At 38.7% G+C, this 17,250-nt stretch overlaps 1 protein-coding gene across 2 annotated transcripts in view; it reads left to right on the forward strand.

The window, feature by feature from the left end:
• PHIP (PHIP subunit of CUL4-Ring ligase complex) overlaps nucleotides 1–17,250 on the forward strand; it is a 112,167-nt gene that overhangs the window by 59,470 nt on the left and 35,447 nt on the right. Inside the window, exons 16-20 of one of the 2 annotated variants that reach the window (XM_084284556.1) lie at nucleotides 1,172–1,300; nucleotides 5,767–5,992; nucleotides 8,948–9,085; nucleotides 10,136–10,319; nucleotides 11,284–11,407. In XM_084284556.1, coding sequence (XP_084140682.1) covers nucleotides 1,172–1,300; nucleotides 5,767–5,992; nucleotides 8,948–9,085; nucleotides 10,136–10,319; nucleotides 11,284–11,407 — 801 coding nt within the window. The remainder of the gene's footprint in view (nucleotides 1–1,171; nucleotides 1,301–5,766; nucleotides 5,993–8,947; nucleotides 9,086–10,135; nucleotides 10,320–11,283; nucleotides 11,408–17,250) is intronic. The other variant, XM_084284557.1, reaches the window with a different exon arrangement.

A 17,250-nucleotide genomic window follows, 5' to 3' on the forward strand; every position in this document is an offset into this window, starting at 1 on the left:
TTCCCTAATCCAGAAACCTTTATGGAGGATACCTGCAGTGGGAACGACCTCTGTCCCGTAATGGAAAGCAGTGCTAGGAGGTGTAGCGGCCTTTACCAGCGGGGGTGCGTGCAGGGGTGTGGGTGTGGATGTGCTCTAAGACCGGGGGCAAAAGGCTTGGACTTCTTGCCTTAGTCTCAGGCTGTAAGATAGCGAGGACAGTACCTGCCTCGGGGGATTTTTGAGGCTTTAGTTCGGGAACTTTTGGATGATGGCCTCTGGAAGGTGCTGCAGAAGTGCACAGTGCTACCGCGTGCGGGCTGAACACCGTCATTTTTTCCGGCAGTATACGGGCCTGCCACGGTTAGGGAAAGCTTTTTTATTATTTTTTTTTTTATTTTTCTTTTTGGTTCTGCTTTAAAGAAAATGCAAAAGGGCTTTACTGGGGAGAATAGAAAGGGGCTTTCTGAAGAGGTGCTGGAGACGTGAAAATTCAGAGTGGTGATTGGTCACCTCTGCTTGATTGACAGGTTGCAGGGAAAAACAAAAACCCCTTTGTTCTGGCTTAATGGAACTGGAAAACAGAAAATGAGTATCAGGTAAAAATTCCTTTTTTAAAATCTTTGCAGTTCTCCTATGAAAAGCGGAGTTTTTACACAAATCCAAACCTCCCCCCACTCCAATAAATTAGGGGTAGGAACTCCAGGCACAGGCAGCTGCTAAGTTGTGTAATGTGGGTTGTCTATGTCAGCGCGTTTTGTAGGGGGCAGGTGTCCTGAAACACCACGACAGCCAACCTTAACGGGCTAGCTTAGCAGAAAGGCAGAGGATTGAAAGGGTGTAGCGACTAAAGCCCTGAACTGGACCCAGCTCTCTGGTTAGGTTTATTAGCAGGACATTCAAGGGGAAGCTTTTATTTTCACTTCCTATACTGTGCCTGCTTTGTGGATAAAGTCTGTCAGTTTCTACTACTATCAATTTGGCATCTTTCATGAGCATTATTACAAAATTCAATGAAAAGCGAATAGTTTAAAAAAAAAGTAAACTATGTTTTAAAGTAACTTCCATCTAGCACTATCCTGTCTTGCAGATTTTATATAAAGTTCAACATCAGCACAACAGTTTTGAGAATCGTAAATGAAAACAATTTATTTCTGATAACTTAATTATTTTGTATATTGATGTATTTCAGATTGAAGGACAAGGACACGGTGCAGTTTTTGACTGCAAGTGCTCTCCTGATGGACAGCATTTTGCATGTACCGATTCTCACGGTCACCTTCTGATTTTTGGCTTTGGTTCCAGTAGCAAATATGACAAGGTACAGTACAAGATATCAAAATGTTTGTCTGTTTTGAATGCATTTGTGCAATCTCTCCTTTAGTGCTTTAAAAGCCTGTATCTCAACACATTTTTCAGCCATGAATATGGGATGTTTCAAATTCCTGTTGTTGGCACTGAGTTTGCTTTCACTCTCTCTTGTTTTAAGCTACAGAAACATGCTATTTTGCACGGGAAATTAAAAAATAAAATAAAAATCATGCAGTCACTGTCTCCTCTCTTAAGTGAGATGAGGTGGTTGCAAATGTCTGCTAATGGGTCCACATGGATAATGAGTAAACAGCACTGGAACTCAAAATAGTTAAATATTTTGCTTTAAACAATATACTGGTTCCTAACTAAGACAGCAAATGGAGGGAAGTGCAATAAGACTAATTGCTGATTGCTCTACTTAAATGCTGCATAGCCTGAGTGGCAGTTATTTACAGTACCTGCACTGTATGTTCTAGTTAAAAATGTTATGTCTGCTAATGTATTTCTGCGGTCATGGATGCTGTGGTGCTTGCACAGCAGTGTTCTGCTGTTGATGTGTAGTTAAAATATTACCTCTTATTCTTATGTCGTATTCAACGTGGTCTATTCTGAATGTGGGTGTCTTGTCACAGACTGCCATGATGGTAAAGATTTGTAGTGTTTGGGTTTGGTTTGTTTTTTCCCCCCTGTTGATGAGCATGCTCTTCGAACTGTACCAGTTACACAGTTTGCAGTGCTTACAAGGTCCTGACTTCTTTTACCATCCAGGAAAGAGGTGATGTGTCTCTCCTCGCCTTCTAAGACTTACGCAGACATACCTGCTCTAGGATTTTCATATCTGCATTTTCCTATCTGGTACTTGAAGGTTGTTGATGAAGTGCTGGCTTCTGGATCTTGCCTCCTCCTGCTTGTGGATCTTTTGACTCAGACAGGCCTTGAAATCACTGTGGCAAAAATCAGTGCAGAGGAGCCTGAAGGAGGGAGAGCAAAAGCAGTTTTAATCTTCGTCATGTAAACCGCTGCATTTCTTTCTGTAGTGTTCCAGCTCTTGTTTTGATGCCAATTACAGCAGCATTTTATACTATTTTTTTTTTTTTTTTTGTCATATTTCTCAACTATAAGTTGAAGTACTTGGCTGCTGTTGCTGTCCCTCAGCTATTACTACAGTTAATCCACCTGAGCGTTTTCCCTTTCATTCCAAAGACAATGAAGAGGAGCAAAGATACCACAAGCAAGGAAAAACGGCACTATTAGATCACTGTCAAGGTCCTTCCATCATTCAGTGCTCTTACTCTTCTAAGCTTTAAAACCTGTTGTGATAGAAAATGTTTTCTCACTATATCCATGGATTGTCTGAGGTTTCTTTTTCTCTCCAATCATTTGTTTCTTTTTCTCATTTTGGAGGTGCATAGTCCTCTGCAACTCATAAATGCTGGAAATTGAAACTAAGAGCCAGTTTATCTTTGCTGTGATGGACCAGGATTCTTTATGTAGCCATCTGAAAACTTTCCTTGTGAGGGATTAGACCTGTTTGAAGAAGAAAACCAGTTGCTTTTCACTTCTTGAACACAACAGACCCTTTGTTCTCTTGGGATTTTATCTGCACTCTTTAAAAAAAAATGGATTATTTTTTTCAGTTATTGGATGATTTACAATGATTTTCTCCAGTTACTACTGTACCAATCCTGTTTTGACCATAGAAAAAAATAGGAACAAACAGGATTTACCTCTCGGTCTTAAATCTCAGCTTAGAAGCTAGAGACCTCTTCCTTGTCTGATTCCATCTCGTCTTTCATTTTTGTCTGACCTGCCTGGTAGAAAAGGTAACTACAGGTGGGTAGGTGCTGGAGATTTGTTACTCTGTTTTCTGATGTCCCACCCTCAGCTCCTCGTTCATTTGTTTCCAGACAACTTGGGAGAATACACTCTGGTAGGATGTGCGTTTTTTTGGCTTTAAAGTGGTTTCCATGCATCTTGGGGAATGATGTTTACAAGAGAAAGGAGTACAGTAACCAATCCTGTACTCTTGCATTTGTGAAATGTGCTCAGACCAATGATTCTAGTTGAGATGACATTAGTTTGGTGAGAGAGCAGGCTCTTGTTTTTCCCCATAAACATTTTTTCCATGTTGGGTTCAAATCGTATCTGGCTTATAGTTGATTGGAACCGCTGTCGAGGCTTCTCCTTCCCTTTTTTCCCCCCTCTTCTTGTATGATCTTGGCTTTGATGTTGTTGAGGTGATGGTGTTTTGTTTTGTGTTTTTTTTTTTTTTTTCCTCTTTTTTGATGGTACATGTTTTTGTGGAGTAATTCTTTGTGAGTCAAAAAAGGACTCCGCTTGTTGTTTGCTTTGAGCTCCTGCAGTATTTGACCCAATTAAGGGAACTGTATGTGAGCCAGTCTTAACTGAGATTTCTGGCTGGGTGAAGATCATCAGGCATAAGTTGAGCTCACTGTCAGCAGGTCACGTGCGCTTCAGAGGTCTGTGCATAGATGGAAACTTGTCCAAAAAATGCATAACTGACCTAAAGATATGAACCATTATGTTGATTTTAAATATTACATTAGACTGCATCTCTCAGCCTTCTAAGGCTTTAGTACCTGTAGGCTACACAAACCACAGTTCCCCTGCTCCTGTGTGGTGCATTGGTGCAGTAGTGGGGAAAATCTCTTTGCATTTGTGTAGGTGTGCCTACACATTCGTGTAGGTGGTTTATCTTCATTTTGTTGTGGATTTGGTCTCTGATAGTATATCAAGAAACACAGTTGTTTGTTAGTACTTCTAATTGTCTGCTTAACGTGTGAGCAACTGAATATAGATATTTAAGATTCTCTAAATTATGTACTTCTTCCAATTTTTCTGTGGACCTGCAGTAGCCTGAGGATGAGTTCATTCCTGAGATTCCAGCAGGGACCTTGTGGAGTTCTACCTGACATTTGGTCTGAGCCTGGGTTCTCCATGAAATGCCATTCTTATCTCACGGAATAAAAAAATTATTGTTTATTCTCTTTGTTAACTGAGAATCTGGCAGCAGTACTTCTTCCACTCAGGGCTTCCCATTGCAGTAAGACGTCGCTTTGTGCACATGCACTTTGTAAGGGTAACCCTGAAGTAAATTTTTTGCTACTGCATCTTTCCATGCATCTTCCCAATTCTCCTCCTGGTGGAACTTTTTTTGAATTTGTGTGGTGTCCAGATCCAAAGATTCTTATGACTTTATTTATTTTAATTCACATTATGTCGGTGCATGTAGACACCTTCTGATTTTGTAACTGACATGTTTGTGGACATCATTCTTCCCTGGTCTTCTCACATCCTGGACAAGCAGACATAATGTCATTGAGAGTCCAGACCTCTGAGCATGATTTAAATGTTATAACCTCTGCCAGACTGATTTCCACATATCAAGTTACAGGAAATTGTGTTACGAATTGGTTGTGATAGAGCAGACCAGCTTCAGACAAGGCAGGATGTTCGACTAGAACCGAGGCATTCTTCTGACTGTGCTAAAATACCTGTCTCTTAACAGCAAAGACAAGATTTTCTTTTTTTTGGACATCTCTGTGCCTTGGGTTGTTTGTTCAATTGTGTTTATTCTGCACTGGAAATCTAATTTTGAGCGAATGATGATTTCATGGCTTTATTTTTACTTGTTTAAAGTTAAACTGAGTATATGAGCTGCCAAGGGGTTTTGCTTGCCAGTAAGTAGCGTTGGGATATGTAGTACATGTTGCAGTTTGTCTTCTGTTCTCTTTCTCTTTTCTCCTTGTGGTTCAAGTCTTTCTGATTGCACAATGTTGAGATGTGTGTGCCAGCAAGGGATAGTGCCATAGGTCTTTTTACATGCAGTTTGGACAAAAGAATTCCTCAGTCTGTCAATGGAAAGCCACCTAGAATGAATTGCAAGCAGGTAGACTGAAATTAAATAATTTTGAGCTTGAAGAAATCAACTTTAGTTCAGCTTTATTTTTTCTATGGGGACTTTTTCACATATCTAGCTTTATAATAAGAATATACATGTTTGGCTTCTGGTGTTAGAATATTTGGCAGTCACGCAATGTGATAAATATTTCCCTTTTTCTCTTCTTCCTACACCGTAGCTCATAAGTCTGTGACACATTTTTCATTATCAGATGTATATACATCAATATGGGTAACCTATTTAATACATCCATGCTATGTTCTGCCAAATGTCTACAAGTAGTTATACATGGCTCCCTTCCTCTGCTCTTTAAATGCTCCCCACCCTCAAACCTGGGGGTTACTCTCCTTGTGAGAACATAGAAAGTGCATACTGGGGGGGAAAAAAAGTAATTAACTTTTCCCCTTGAAAGTGAGATGAACAGATCAGTTTGTAACCTTGTTTATGCAAAAGTGACCATCAATAACATTGTTAAAAATACTTTTGGCAGTTATCTTCTGTGTATTTTTTAATAGGTTCTTAAAAAAATTACAAAATGACTTTGTTTACAGATAGCAGATCAGATGTTCTTTCATAGTGATTATCGGCCCCTTATCCGCGACGCCAACAACTTCGTCCTGGATGAACAGACACAGCAGGCTCCACACCTTATGCCTCCCCCGTTTTTGGTTGATGTGGACGGCAACCCTCATCCTGCAAGGTATCAAAGGCTAGTTCCAGGTCGTGAGAACTGCAGGGAGGAGCAACTTATTCCTCAGATGGGAGTGACATCTTCAGGTATGGAAAACTTCAGTTCGGTACACTGTAGCCTATGCAGTTGCCTACAGGTGCTCTGCATTCTCCCTCTCCCTCTGTTCTTTTTCTTCATTATTGGGACTAGTCATTCAGATAACATTGACAAGCTTGACACTGATTGCTTGTGATAGACTATTTTACTTACAGCATTGTCATCCACCAAGTCAGTCCTAGCTGATGCTACAACATAAGTTAGCTCGGAGCTTATTTCATTATTGAAGCAGTAGATGAGGTTGAGTGAGCTTTCAATTGATCTCTTTGGGTAAGACTTCCTACTTCAAAAAGCCTAGGAAATAGACTGATCTTCCACAGATCAGTTGGATTATACCTACAGTATACCTACAAGAAGAGAAAAACAAGAGGACACCTGAAACATGCAAAATTTTCTTCCTCTGTAGACGAAACCAATCATTCAACATAAGCTTTGGTTTGGTTTGAGAGCTCTCAAGGCTTGATGAGAATGCAAAATCTAGGACATTCCTCTGAAGTCATATTCTCCATGTGTACTATGTGTGAGGAACATGCATACTATGGGCCAGTGGCTATTAGAAACTGCTTAAATACGGCCCACGTGAGTGGAGATATAAAAAACAATGCCTACTTATCACGTGTTACTAGTTCAATATTAGTATGAATGAGCAAACAGCAACTGGTGACAGTAGCTGTAAATATTTTCAAGATAAGCATTGTTTAATATTTGGATATCCTTGAAAACACTGGAAAGCTTTGTGCACCTGTAAATAGTGGCTTATGTATACTGAAATCTGTGGTATGTCAGATGTTCCAGGAAAGTTAACTGTCAGTGTTGTTCCCAGAAGAGATATTTGTCCTCATTAGTAGACCTGAGGATGACAAGTCACTGAATATTTACTTACATAATCAATATTAAGGAGCATTTCAACATGTCCTCCAAAGTTACAGAAAGAAAGGTTACCTGAGAAGCATTTGTAAGAAGGAAAAAAGCCTTTCTGGTGAACATATGCCATGTTTTCTCTCCTAACTTCTTAGCTAGTGCCTGAAGCAAAATTAGAGTTCCAAGAAATGATTTTACCTTATTGCTACAGTTGCAGCGTGGAGTCATGACATTCTTCATTCTTCAGTCCTCCAAATTTGAAAACGTTCTGGACATGTTCTCCAATATAATATCTTGAAACAAGTCAGACCATGTACCCAGACCCAACAGTATTAAATTTAATGGTGACACATGAATGCCAGATGATGTCCACAGCATTTTGTTTAAAAGCAGGAAGCCATCATCAGGGCTGACAGAGAGACGGAGAGACAGAGGGTGTTTGTCTACATCTTTACAGTTTAGCAACAGTATATGCAGTCCTACACAGAGCTGAACTGTGCTGATGTATTTCGTATATTTCCCTCCACTAAGGAAGCTTCTTGCTTTCTGAAACTTTATTTTGGAATTTGATGGATCTCACTATGAACACTGGCAATTTATGTCTTGTCAAGAAGTTATCTGTAGGGGCCTAGAACAGTAGGGGGAATTCAGACAATCTTGCTTGATTTACTCCTTAGATGTTACCTGAAGCTCTTTTAAACCAAATTTATTGGAAAAAATCAAAGTTTACACCAATGTTTTTACTATTTGATTTGATTTTTTTATACAGTTATTTGTGGAGGCAACATTTCAGAAGCTAGATACTTAAAAACATGCCTTTTGTTTAGGTAATTGTTTCTTTATGATCATTCTTGAGTTATTTGTAGTATTTCCCATTATTTTCATGAGACAATATGTCTGCTCATAAGATCACCAAATAAATCTGATTGCCTTACTATACAAGTCAGAAAACATCCAGCTGTGGTTATGCCAGAGCTCATTCATTGATTTCAAGGTTCTGCTGCTTAGGGCAGTTGACTTCAACTAAATTAACTTTTGAAACTCTGAGAGCACTATCTTAAATGTTTATGTTCTTTGTGCATAACATCATCTTTTACGAAATGGCTGCTTCCTTCTAGCCATAATCAAAGGTGTTTGTTTCCTAGCACAATTGCTGTAATATCTTGTTCTTGATCTTACAAAGTTTTTACTATATCTCTTTGGAATGATGCTGGGAAAAGTATTTCTGTAGCACGTTTCTTTGAACATTGTCATCCCTCATTACAAAGTTTTTGGAAGTTCTGCTTCTATCGACAAGAGTTTCCTTCCGCTCCACCCCACCATATATTTTGTAATAAGGTATCTGACTTTCTTTTCAAATCAGTACTGTAACCCTTGCCTTTTTCTCCCATAAGTCAAATTTTTGTGAGTATTAGAAGAGGTTTTGCATTGCTTATGCTTACATGCTATCTTTTTAGTTTGCTGCACAGAAACAGTGTTGTCAACTTGTTATCCCTTCTTTTAGAACTATTTCCAGTATTTTACTCAAGAGACTTGCCCTAAGGAGGTTTCCTGGATTGTTCTATGTACCAAAGAAAATCACTGTTACTTACCTGTGTCATCATTCTGCCCCCGTGGAACTCAGTCAAGTGTTCTGACTGCTTGCAGTTCTCTAGTATAGATAATACTGTTCCAATTCAGTTCGACCTTCTTGATGAAGTTCTTTCATATAAATTTTTACTGAAGTGTTTTATGGTGCACTTGAGGTAGGCAAAGAACACGTTTGGACAATTTACATTGACTGAGTTGACAACAGTTGTATTAAGCTTCTGGATCTTGTTCGCACTTGGTCAAATTTTAAGCCTTTATCAGCAGTTGTGTGTGATCACCCTGCTCCTGGAAACTTAACACTCTTGATATCAAGAAAAATTGTCCTGTTTTATAAACCAGAACAAACACACAAAAAAGATGTTTAAAATATGCTTTACCAGTATTGAGCGTGTGATTATATATTCTACTTGCAAATTGGCAAGCAAAAATAAGTGAGCAGTTTGTGATAGAAAGTTCTTCAACATTTTCGTGTTATTGTGCATTTTATTTTACAGGATTGAATCAAGTTCTTAGTCAACAAGCAAATCAAGAAGTTAGTCCGTTGGATAGCATGATTCAAAGACTTCAGCAAGAGCAGGATCAGAGACGTTCTGGGGAGGCAGGAACTAGTAGTACCAGCCGGATAAGCAGAGGTAAATTACGTAAGGAGAGGGTGTTCTGTTTTTTCAATAGAACCAGCTGACAATTGGAAAATGTAAATCATATATTACTGTGCATGACTTTGTTCAACTACTAGAAAATAGGTAGAGGATGACAGAAAATCATTCAGCTTTCCCATCTATTATTTTTTCTTCTGTAAAATCTCGGAATTATTAACATTACAAATTTATCTTCCTATTGTATGCTCGCTCAAGGAACTTGTAGCAACTGTGTTCCCTTAGAATTAACCGCTCTGCTGCTTAATCTGGAGTTGGCCATCTGTTGGAGGGAAACCTGAATTGTCTCAAATAAGAAAATAGGGAGGAAAAGGGAAAGATCGACATGTTTCTCAGTACAGCTATTCCATGTTTTCGTGTCTTGCAGTAGATTACAGGGTAGTCTCCAATGCTTTCAAAAAAATAAAAGCATGGTTGGCAATACATCCAAGTATGTAAGAATAATGTGTGTGTGAAAAGTGTGGAAAAATGCCGAAATCTTTACTATAATTGTAGATGTTTGAAGGAACTTGGATGTTTTGTTGTTGTGGCTGGTTGGTTGGTTGGTTGTTTCTAATACTTCTCAATGTTGTGGCTTTGGTTTTTTTTTTGAAGATAGAAGATAGTTTGAGGAGTATGTGAATAGAGTGAGATAGCCCACAGTTCTATAAAATGGGTCCAGAGTGCATTAGCACTGGTCAGCTTTTTGTAAATGTTTTCAAAAGAATTTTTAAACAGCAGTGAACCAATGAGATATTTGCTTCACTTGAGCGTTGATGCATCTGCTCCTTTTATCTCTCTCTCTCTATATATTTGTAATATATATATATTTTTTTAATGGAGTACTGCAGCCCTATACATATTTCAATGTGCACATTTTGGAAGTTACAGGAAATGCTGAAATAGTTAATTTAATATTTGTCTTCTTCTGAACTAATATGTTAAGTCAAATTAAATACTTAATTCTTTTTTCTTTTGAGTTTTTCTTTTTAATTGTTGCCCGTAAAATTTCCATTTGAGTACATCTATCACTTCTTGACATTTTAGGATCTGTAAGTTCTACCTCTGAAGTTCATTCACCCCCAAATATAGGATTAAGACGTAGTGGACAAATTGAAGGTGTGCGTCAGATGCACAGTAATGCACCAAGAAGTGAAATAGCCACTGAGCGGGACCTTGTCGCTTGGAGTCGAAGGGTTGTAGTGCCTGAACTATCTTCTGGCGTGGCCAGGTAAACATAGGCCCAGTTTGCAGTGAATTTTATTTTGGTGAATTTTGTTAAATTGAATGGTTTTGAAAGTCACATTGTCACAGCATTATTTGTGTGGTATTTACCTGTTCTCTGGTCTCATAATTCTTCTAAAACCTGTTTGTATGTCACTTGTAAAACCTTCAATTTACACAAGTCATGTGAATAAAAAATAACCATTTAATAAATGACAGAATAATTTAACTTGTATATGCAGTGAAATCTAATTGCCTAAATGTTTTTGGACTTGTGACATAAGATTATGGTATGTTTTTTTAACTACATGTGTTCCTGACGTTTTAAACTGGAACACTGACACACGGCGTTAAGTGCCAGAGATGAATTTTGGTTTTTCAAACCTGAAATAACCTTATTTTGTTCAGTAACATTGGCTTGTGATGAGTACTTATATCAATAAGTCAAAAAAACCCTACTGGTTATACTCAGACTGTTCTAGCTTTTTGAAACAAGATTGGAATCCTTAGATAACCAAGGGTTTTTGTGAATGCTTAAAATTTTGGAAATCTTTTTAAGAGAGGACAGTTACTGTCCTAAGACACAGTGCTGGTGTATAAACATGCAGATTTTCTTTATATTTAGAAATTGGTATCTTGTACATCAACAGGAAAGAGTACTTTTCAATTATATGTTTTAGATACTCTGTGAATATTTCTCAAGAAAATTGCTTTCGAATTTAGAGTCATGGCTTTGGGAATAGTTAAGTCAGATGTCCTTCGAACAGAACACAACCATGTATTCAATCCTTGCCACTTGAAATCTTTCTTTGTTCAGAAAGGGTATTTGAAGCCGAATTCTGTCTCTAAAGAAAGAAACTACTGTTCAAAGCACGTCATAACTATTGAACATTTATTCTGTGATTTGGAAGAGATTCTGTCAGTGCTAGTGTTTTTGCTTTAAAGTTAACATCTTAATTTTCTATTTTCAGTAGGCAGGAAGAATGGAGAACAGCAAAGGGAGAAGAAGAAGTAAGGGTGTATCGATCAGAAGAGAAAAGAAAACATGTAATGAGTCACATTCAGAGAGAGAACAAAATACCTACTTTCCCTAAGGTAAATAGTCACTTGTACTGTATCACAGTAAGAAGCATAAAAATAAATTGCATTTCTTAGGCCACATGAATTTATATTACTCTTCTCAGTTTTAAATTTGAAAAACGGATATAGGAATTTGTTTACCTCTCCAGATTGAGGACACATGCTTATACTGATGTTTCACTATGTTCTAAATAAATTGGGATTGCTCTTAGAAGCCCCCGAAGTGGGGGCCCTGTAAGTCTAGCTTTGGGAACATGTTTTGCTGTAGGCTGGCTGTCACTGTTGATCACTACATCCTAATGCTGTTGTCTACTGTTCGACATACTGTTCTGTGGAAAGGTTCAGTTAAAACTTAAGTTGTAGTTCTTTAATTTGTTTAAATACTTTTTGCATTACAAATAAAGATGTAGGTATTTTCTCTCATGGTACCCTAATAATCATAATGCAAACTTTTATGGGATTTTCTATGTCTTGTTTTTTGCTGGATCTGGAGTGCGTTTTTCAGAAAAGAGGAAAACAGGATAGATGAAATAGATAGAAGGGAATGCATTGTACTAAAAATGAAGCTGTCATCATAACTGACTTGATGTTTTCATATAACCTATGAAAAAATAATCTTACAACATTATACTGGTAAGAAAATATGAAGGATGTATATTCCATATTTACAAAAATCTTCTTATGTCTTGTTTATTAAAACATTTTTTTTTATCTATGCATCACATGCATATCTGTGCATTTCTAGCCAAACTACAAGCCAGATTGTGTAATTTAAGAAGTAAATGTTAAACAACTTGAAAGGAGAACAACCCGTGCTTTGGCTTTTGTAGTACACTTACTCAAGATGAGACTTTTCAACCCTTAATTAGAACCTGAGTAAAATTTGTGCCTCCAAGAATGCCTGCATGTTTTCTATTGAAAAGTAAAAATGACGGGGTTCAAGGTGAAAAAAATTAAGATATTTTTAATTTTTAAAATTAAAAACAAGTGTCCTAGATTTGAATTATTTTAAATATATATTTTTTTATTTAAATAAATATAGCTTGTTTTATTTATCTGCCAGTTCTTGTACACAGAAGTGTGAAGCTCTTTGTCCTTTATTGTTTCGGACGTGGCCGTGGCAGAGCCAATGGGTGGGTTACCAGGATACCATAAATGTGGTAACTCTTTCTTTCTCTCAGGAATAATAGACGATGGCCCTCACAAATTCAGATTTTAAGAAAGTTTTTTGTTGAATTGAAGGGACGTATTTTAGAGTTGAATTACAGTCTTTCTTCAGTGTATTTAAACAATTGCATTGCTCAAGAGTTTTCCCTTTTCTCTAGCTACAGCTCGATCAAAAAATCCTTCCTGCTCTGTGAATTCCTACCAGCTTGCCCTTAAATTTCTCATTGGGTTATAGTTCTCCTAAAATATCACTGGGACATAAAAATAGCAGAGTAGACTAGTTGGTTCAGCATTTCAGTTTCAGCAATTGCTTTTATTACATCTTTGAAACAAAGAAAACAAACTTAATGTGGATGTTCTTTTAAAGAACTTTACTCAGATTTTTTTTTTTTTTTTTTTTTTAGTATCCTAAATTTAAAGGCAGCACTGAACTCTTTGGGTTCCCATAGTTTGTGGATATTTGTACCCTTAAAATCCTACAGAGTGGAAGCTAGCATAGGAAAAACTTTCTTCATTTTCTTATGTCGACCCAGAGAAGAGCGTGCCCTTTGTTTATCTCAGATCTGAAAGATCTCTGATCTGGATTCTATGCCCTGAACGTAAGGTTAAGATAACTTGGCAACAAATCCTTCAGTGGCTTCCCACCTTTGTTCTGAGGAAACTGCAAACAGTCAAGGTCTCTGCACTTGAGTGTGTGAATAAGTTTTCCATAGAGTAAGTGTTAGTGAATTCAGTAACTATTTAAAGATGTTTAAATAAATCCTTCTTAAACCATGAGGATATACAATAGCATCATTGAAGAGAAAACTCATACTCTTCATTTGTTTATTCTTTCTTAAAGTCCTCTTTTCAGAGGACTTGGATTGGTGAGAAGCTTACTGATAATTAAAGTCCCTTGAGATAGGTCCTGAAGAGATTTGGAAATGAGTAGGTATCAAATGATATCATAGAATCACAGAATGGTTTGGGTTGGAAGGGACCTTAAAGACCATCCTGTTCCAACCCCCCTGCCATGGACAGGGACACCTCCCACCAGACCAGGTTGCCCAAAGCCCCATCCAGCCTGGCCTTGGACACCTCCAGGGATGGGGCATCCACAGCTTCTCTGGGCAACCTGTGTAAGGGCCTCAACACCCTCAAAGTGAAGAATTTATTCCGAATATCTAATCTAAACCTACCCTCTTTTAGTTTAAATCCATTCCCATTTCTCCTATCCCTACACTCCCTGACAAAGAGTCCCTCAGCCTTTTTGTAGGCCCCCTTTAGGTACCGGAAGGCTGCTGTAAGGTCTCCCTGAAGCCTTCTGTTCTCCAGGCTGACAACCCCAGCTCTCTCAGCCTGCCTTCATAGGAGAGGTGCTCCAGCCCCTTGATCATACTCATGGCCCTCCTCTGGACTCATTCTAATTCTTTGCTGTCCTTTTTGTGCTGGGGGCCCCGGATGCACTCAGGTGGGGTCTCATGAGAGCAGAGGGGGAGAATCACGCTGCTGGCCACGCTACCTTTGATGCAGCCCAGGATACGGTTGGCTTTCTGGGCTGCAAGCATCCATTGCCAGCTCATGTTGAGCTTCTCGTGAACCAGCACCCCCAGGTCCTTGTCCTCAGGACTGTTCTCAATCCATTCTCCACCCAGCCTAGATTTGTGCTTGGGATTGCCCCAACCCAGTTGCCAATGGCCTCCAGAGGGCCCTGCCAACCTCACTCGTTCTGGGGTTCTGTGAAATAAAAACTGCCTTATGCACTTAACAGCTTGCGGGTATTTTATTTGTCATCCAGGGGAGAACTCAGTCAGTGAAGGATGTTAAGATTGGGTAAAGTTTTATATTGACAACTTCAGTAAAGAAAACATCTCCCTCCAGAAAAATAAGAATGGACATTGACTACGGACAAATTTAAGTTCCAGAGAACTGGTTCTGGTTAGGTAGAAGCATTTAAATAGCCTGTCTAGTCAATACTTAAAGCAATTATGTAGACTGTTTGGCAAACTGGTGTTTTTCATCATAATGTTTCAATCATAATGTTGGGAAAATCATATACAGACCCCCAAACAAACACCAGAATTTAATTTCTTTGTCTCAAAGAGGCTACGAGCATCTATTGATGTTGAGGTTCTGTTACCAGACACACAGTTATGACTGCTGTGATTTGACTTGCTAGTAAAGGTTGAGGAAAGAGGAACAGTTCTCAGAGAGGAGATCCTGCTGGTGAAGAAATGCTATGATTTTTTTCTAGCTTTAGCTTCTCAAAATTACTGTAACCGTGTATAAAATCACAGCAAAACTGTGCTTCCTGGTAGACTCAAGGGTCTTAAGGACAGAAGAATTCAGTGCTCTAATGTGGAAGTTGTTCAGATACCAGTGAGTTTCCAGGGTATCAAATGATCCTTCATAAATGGTGTTAAGTCCCTCAGCTCCGTCCAGATGACACATTTGTATCTGTTCCTTTCAAATAGAGGGAATACCATTACTTGTATTTCACAGAAAAACTGTTCTGACAGCAGCTGTAATTTCTAATGTATCTATAGATGTGCTCTAATATTGAATGGAAGCCTTGGATATGGTACAAGGTACTTGTCAGCATGTATGACTTCATCAAAGTATACAGAGACAGTGATGATTGAGCCTCAAATCATAGGTAATCTTGGCTTTATTTTCAAACTTCCCATTAGAGTTAAGAGTGCAATTTCAAGCTCTTTCTTCAGGGTATATACTGAAAAAAGAAACCTATCAGTTGTGTTTCCTCAGTCATTGTTGCAGAGTTTGGTGATGGATCCCATTTTGCCAGAAAAGCTTATAATACCTCCTCTTTCCAGTCAGACCTTCATACTCTATCCTACTGCCACTCAACAACCACTGAATAAATGAGAATTTGCCTGACCTACAGCTTCTAATCATGTTTTGGCAAAGCTGTGTTGAGTAGGAGTGATGTTAAGTTACGTTTTTTGGCAAGATGCGAAAGATGTATACCTTTTGGTCCCTTTCCTGCTTGAGCAGGGCCACTGCACAAGATCAGCTCCAAAGGTGCCTTCCAACCTCAACCTTTCAGCGATTGTGTCATGGATAACAATTTTTTTAAAATTCTTGTTTTGATACTGTATCTTTCCCAAAGCAGTCTGTTACACTTTGGCATCGCCACAATGCACTATGTATGCAGTGATGTTACTTGCTTTGATAGGCACTTCCATGCGGGAGTGATTTACTTACTTTTTGTCAATCTCTGAACTGCCAAAAGAGAAGAAATCTTTCCAAAATCAAACAGCTGTGCAAAGCACCTCAGTTTTTCAGGGAATCCATAGTTCCAGCGTAAGTAGGGTAAAGCTGTATTTATAATAACCATTTGAGAAATAGAATGAATAGAAGTGTGGGTGTACATCTTTAGGAGCTTTATTTCTAAAAAGAAGACAAAAAATAGTGTAGTTGTAATGCAGCTTCTGCAAAATGCATCCTTGCTATTATAAGCAGTACTGGACTGGTTGGTTTCATTGGGTTTATGCGATCCCGTTTGTGTTGCCTGCGCTTCCTCACACAGCATTTCATGATGCTAGGAGCTGGATGGGCTTTATAAAAAAGCAGTGATTCCCAGCGACTATTCTATGGAAGTAGCAGAAGCAAGTTGTTGTAATGTTGGCTTTTTTTGTCCTGTCTGCTTCAGCAATCAATCTTGAGAGCTTGACAAGAAGTGAGCAGCCCCAGAAGGCCGGGGGGGCAGAGCATACCGTGTGGTGGGCTCAGCAGCTGGTCTTAGGGCTGCCTTAAAGCTGTTCTGAGTAAGGTCAAAGCAGCTTGAGGAGATCTGCGATGTGCTGCCAGTTTGAATCCAGAAGAAGGAATGCCCCAGGTTTCAAAAGTCTGGGCAATCTTGAAATACTGATTACTTGAGCAATCCTGATAGAAGTGTCTTCCAGTAGCTGCACTGTCAGCTTCTCAGGAAGAGGACACTGGTGACTTCCCCAGTTTTCACTGGACAGAACAAAGGAAATTCAGAGCTCACTTATGAGAGCACAGGGCAGTGTGTGTTGGTCCTATGCACTTTGGTGAAACCAGTAATGTAATTGCTGTAATTGCACAGATCTACCAAGGTGAACAGGTGAACTCATTCCTCAAAAAGGCGTGTGTCTTTCAACATGGATGGTGGGAGAAGAGCTCTAACTATCAGTCTTCTGCATTCAGCTAAGGAAAACCAAATCTTAGATACAGCTTATTAACCAAGCTTTACTACAGTTTTCAACGGAAAGTAGTTTTTGTTCTTGGAGGGAAAATTTAACATTACGAAAAGCAACTTTCATCATTTAGGACAGAATAGATCTCACTGCTCCAGAAGAAAAAACGTAAGAGGAGTAGGTACAAGCAACTTATCCTACTAGAATGCTCAGATAATATCAGCGCCTTTCTGTGGTCTGTTCCAGTTCTTCTTGCTTCATCTCTGGTGTTGTTTTTTCAACCATATCAACACTTAATAATAGATATCTGAGATTTCCCTTCTGGAAGAATTAGAGCACTGGGGAAGCATACCACCTGGTGTAGCAACAAAAGAATACAGAAGCTATTTCGCTGGGACTGACCAAGTCCAAAGTTCAAGTACGCATACCAAAAAAAAAACACAACAGAAATTGAGATCATCGTGCTTAAATTTTTATAAGGGTGGGGGACTAATACAGCATTACATTCATGTATTAAGAGCAAGTGTTCAC

Source organism: Netta rufina (assembly GCF_964035555.1).
Source record: "Netta rufina genome assembly, chromosome: 3".
NCBI classification, from domain to species: Eukaryota; Metazoa; Chordata; class Aves; order Anseriformes; family Anatidae; genus Netta; species Netta rufina.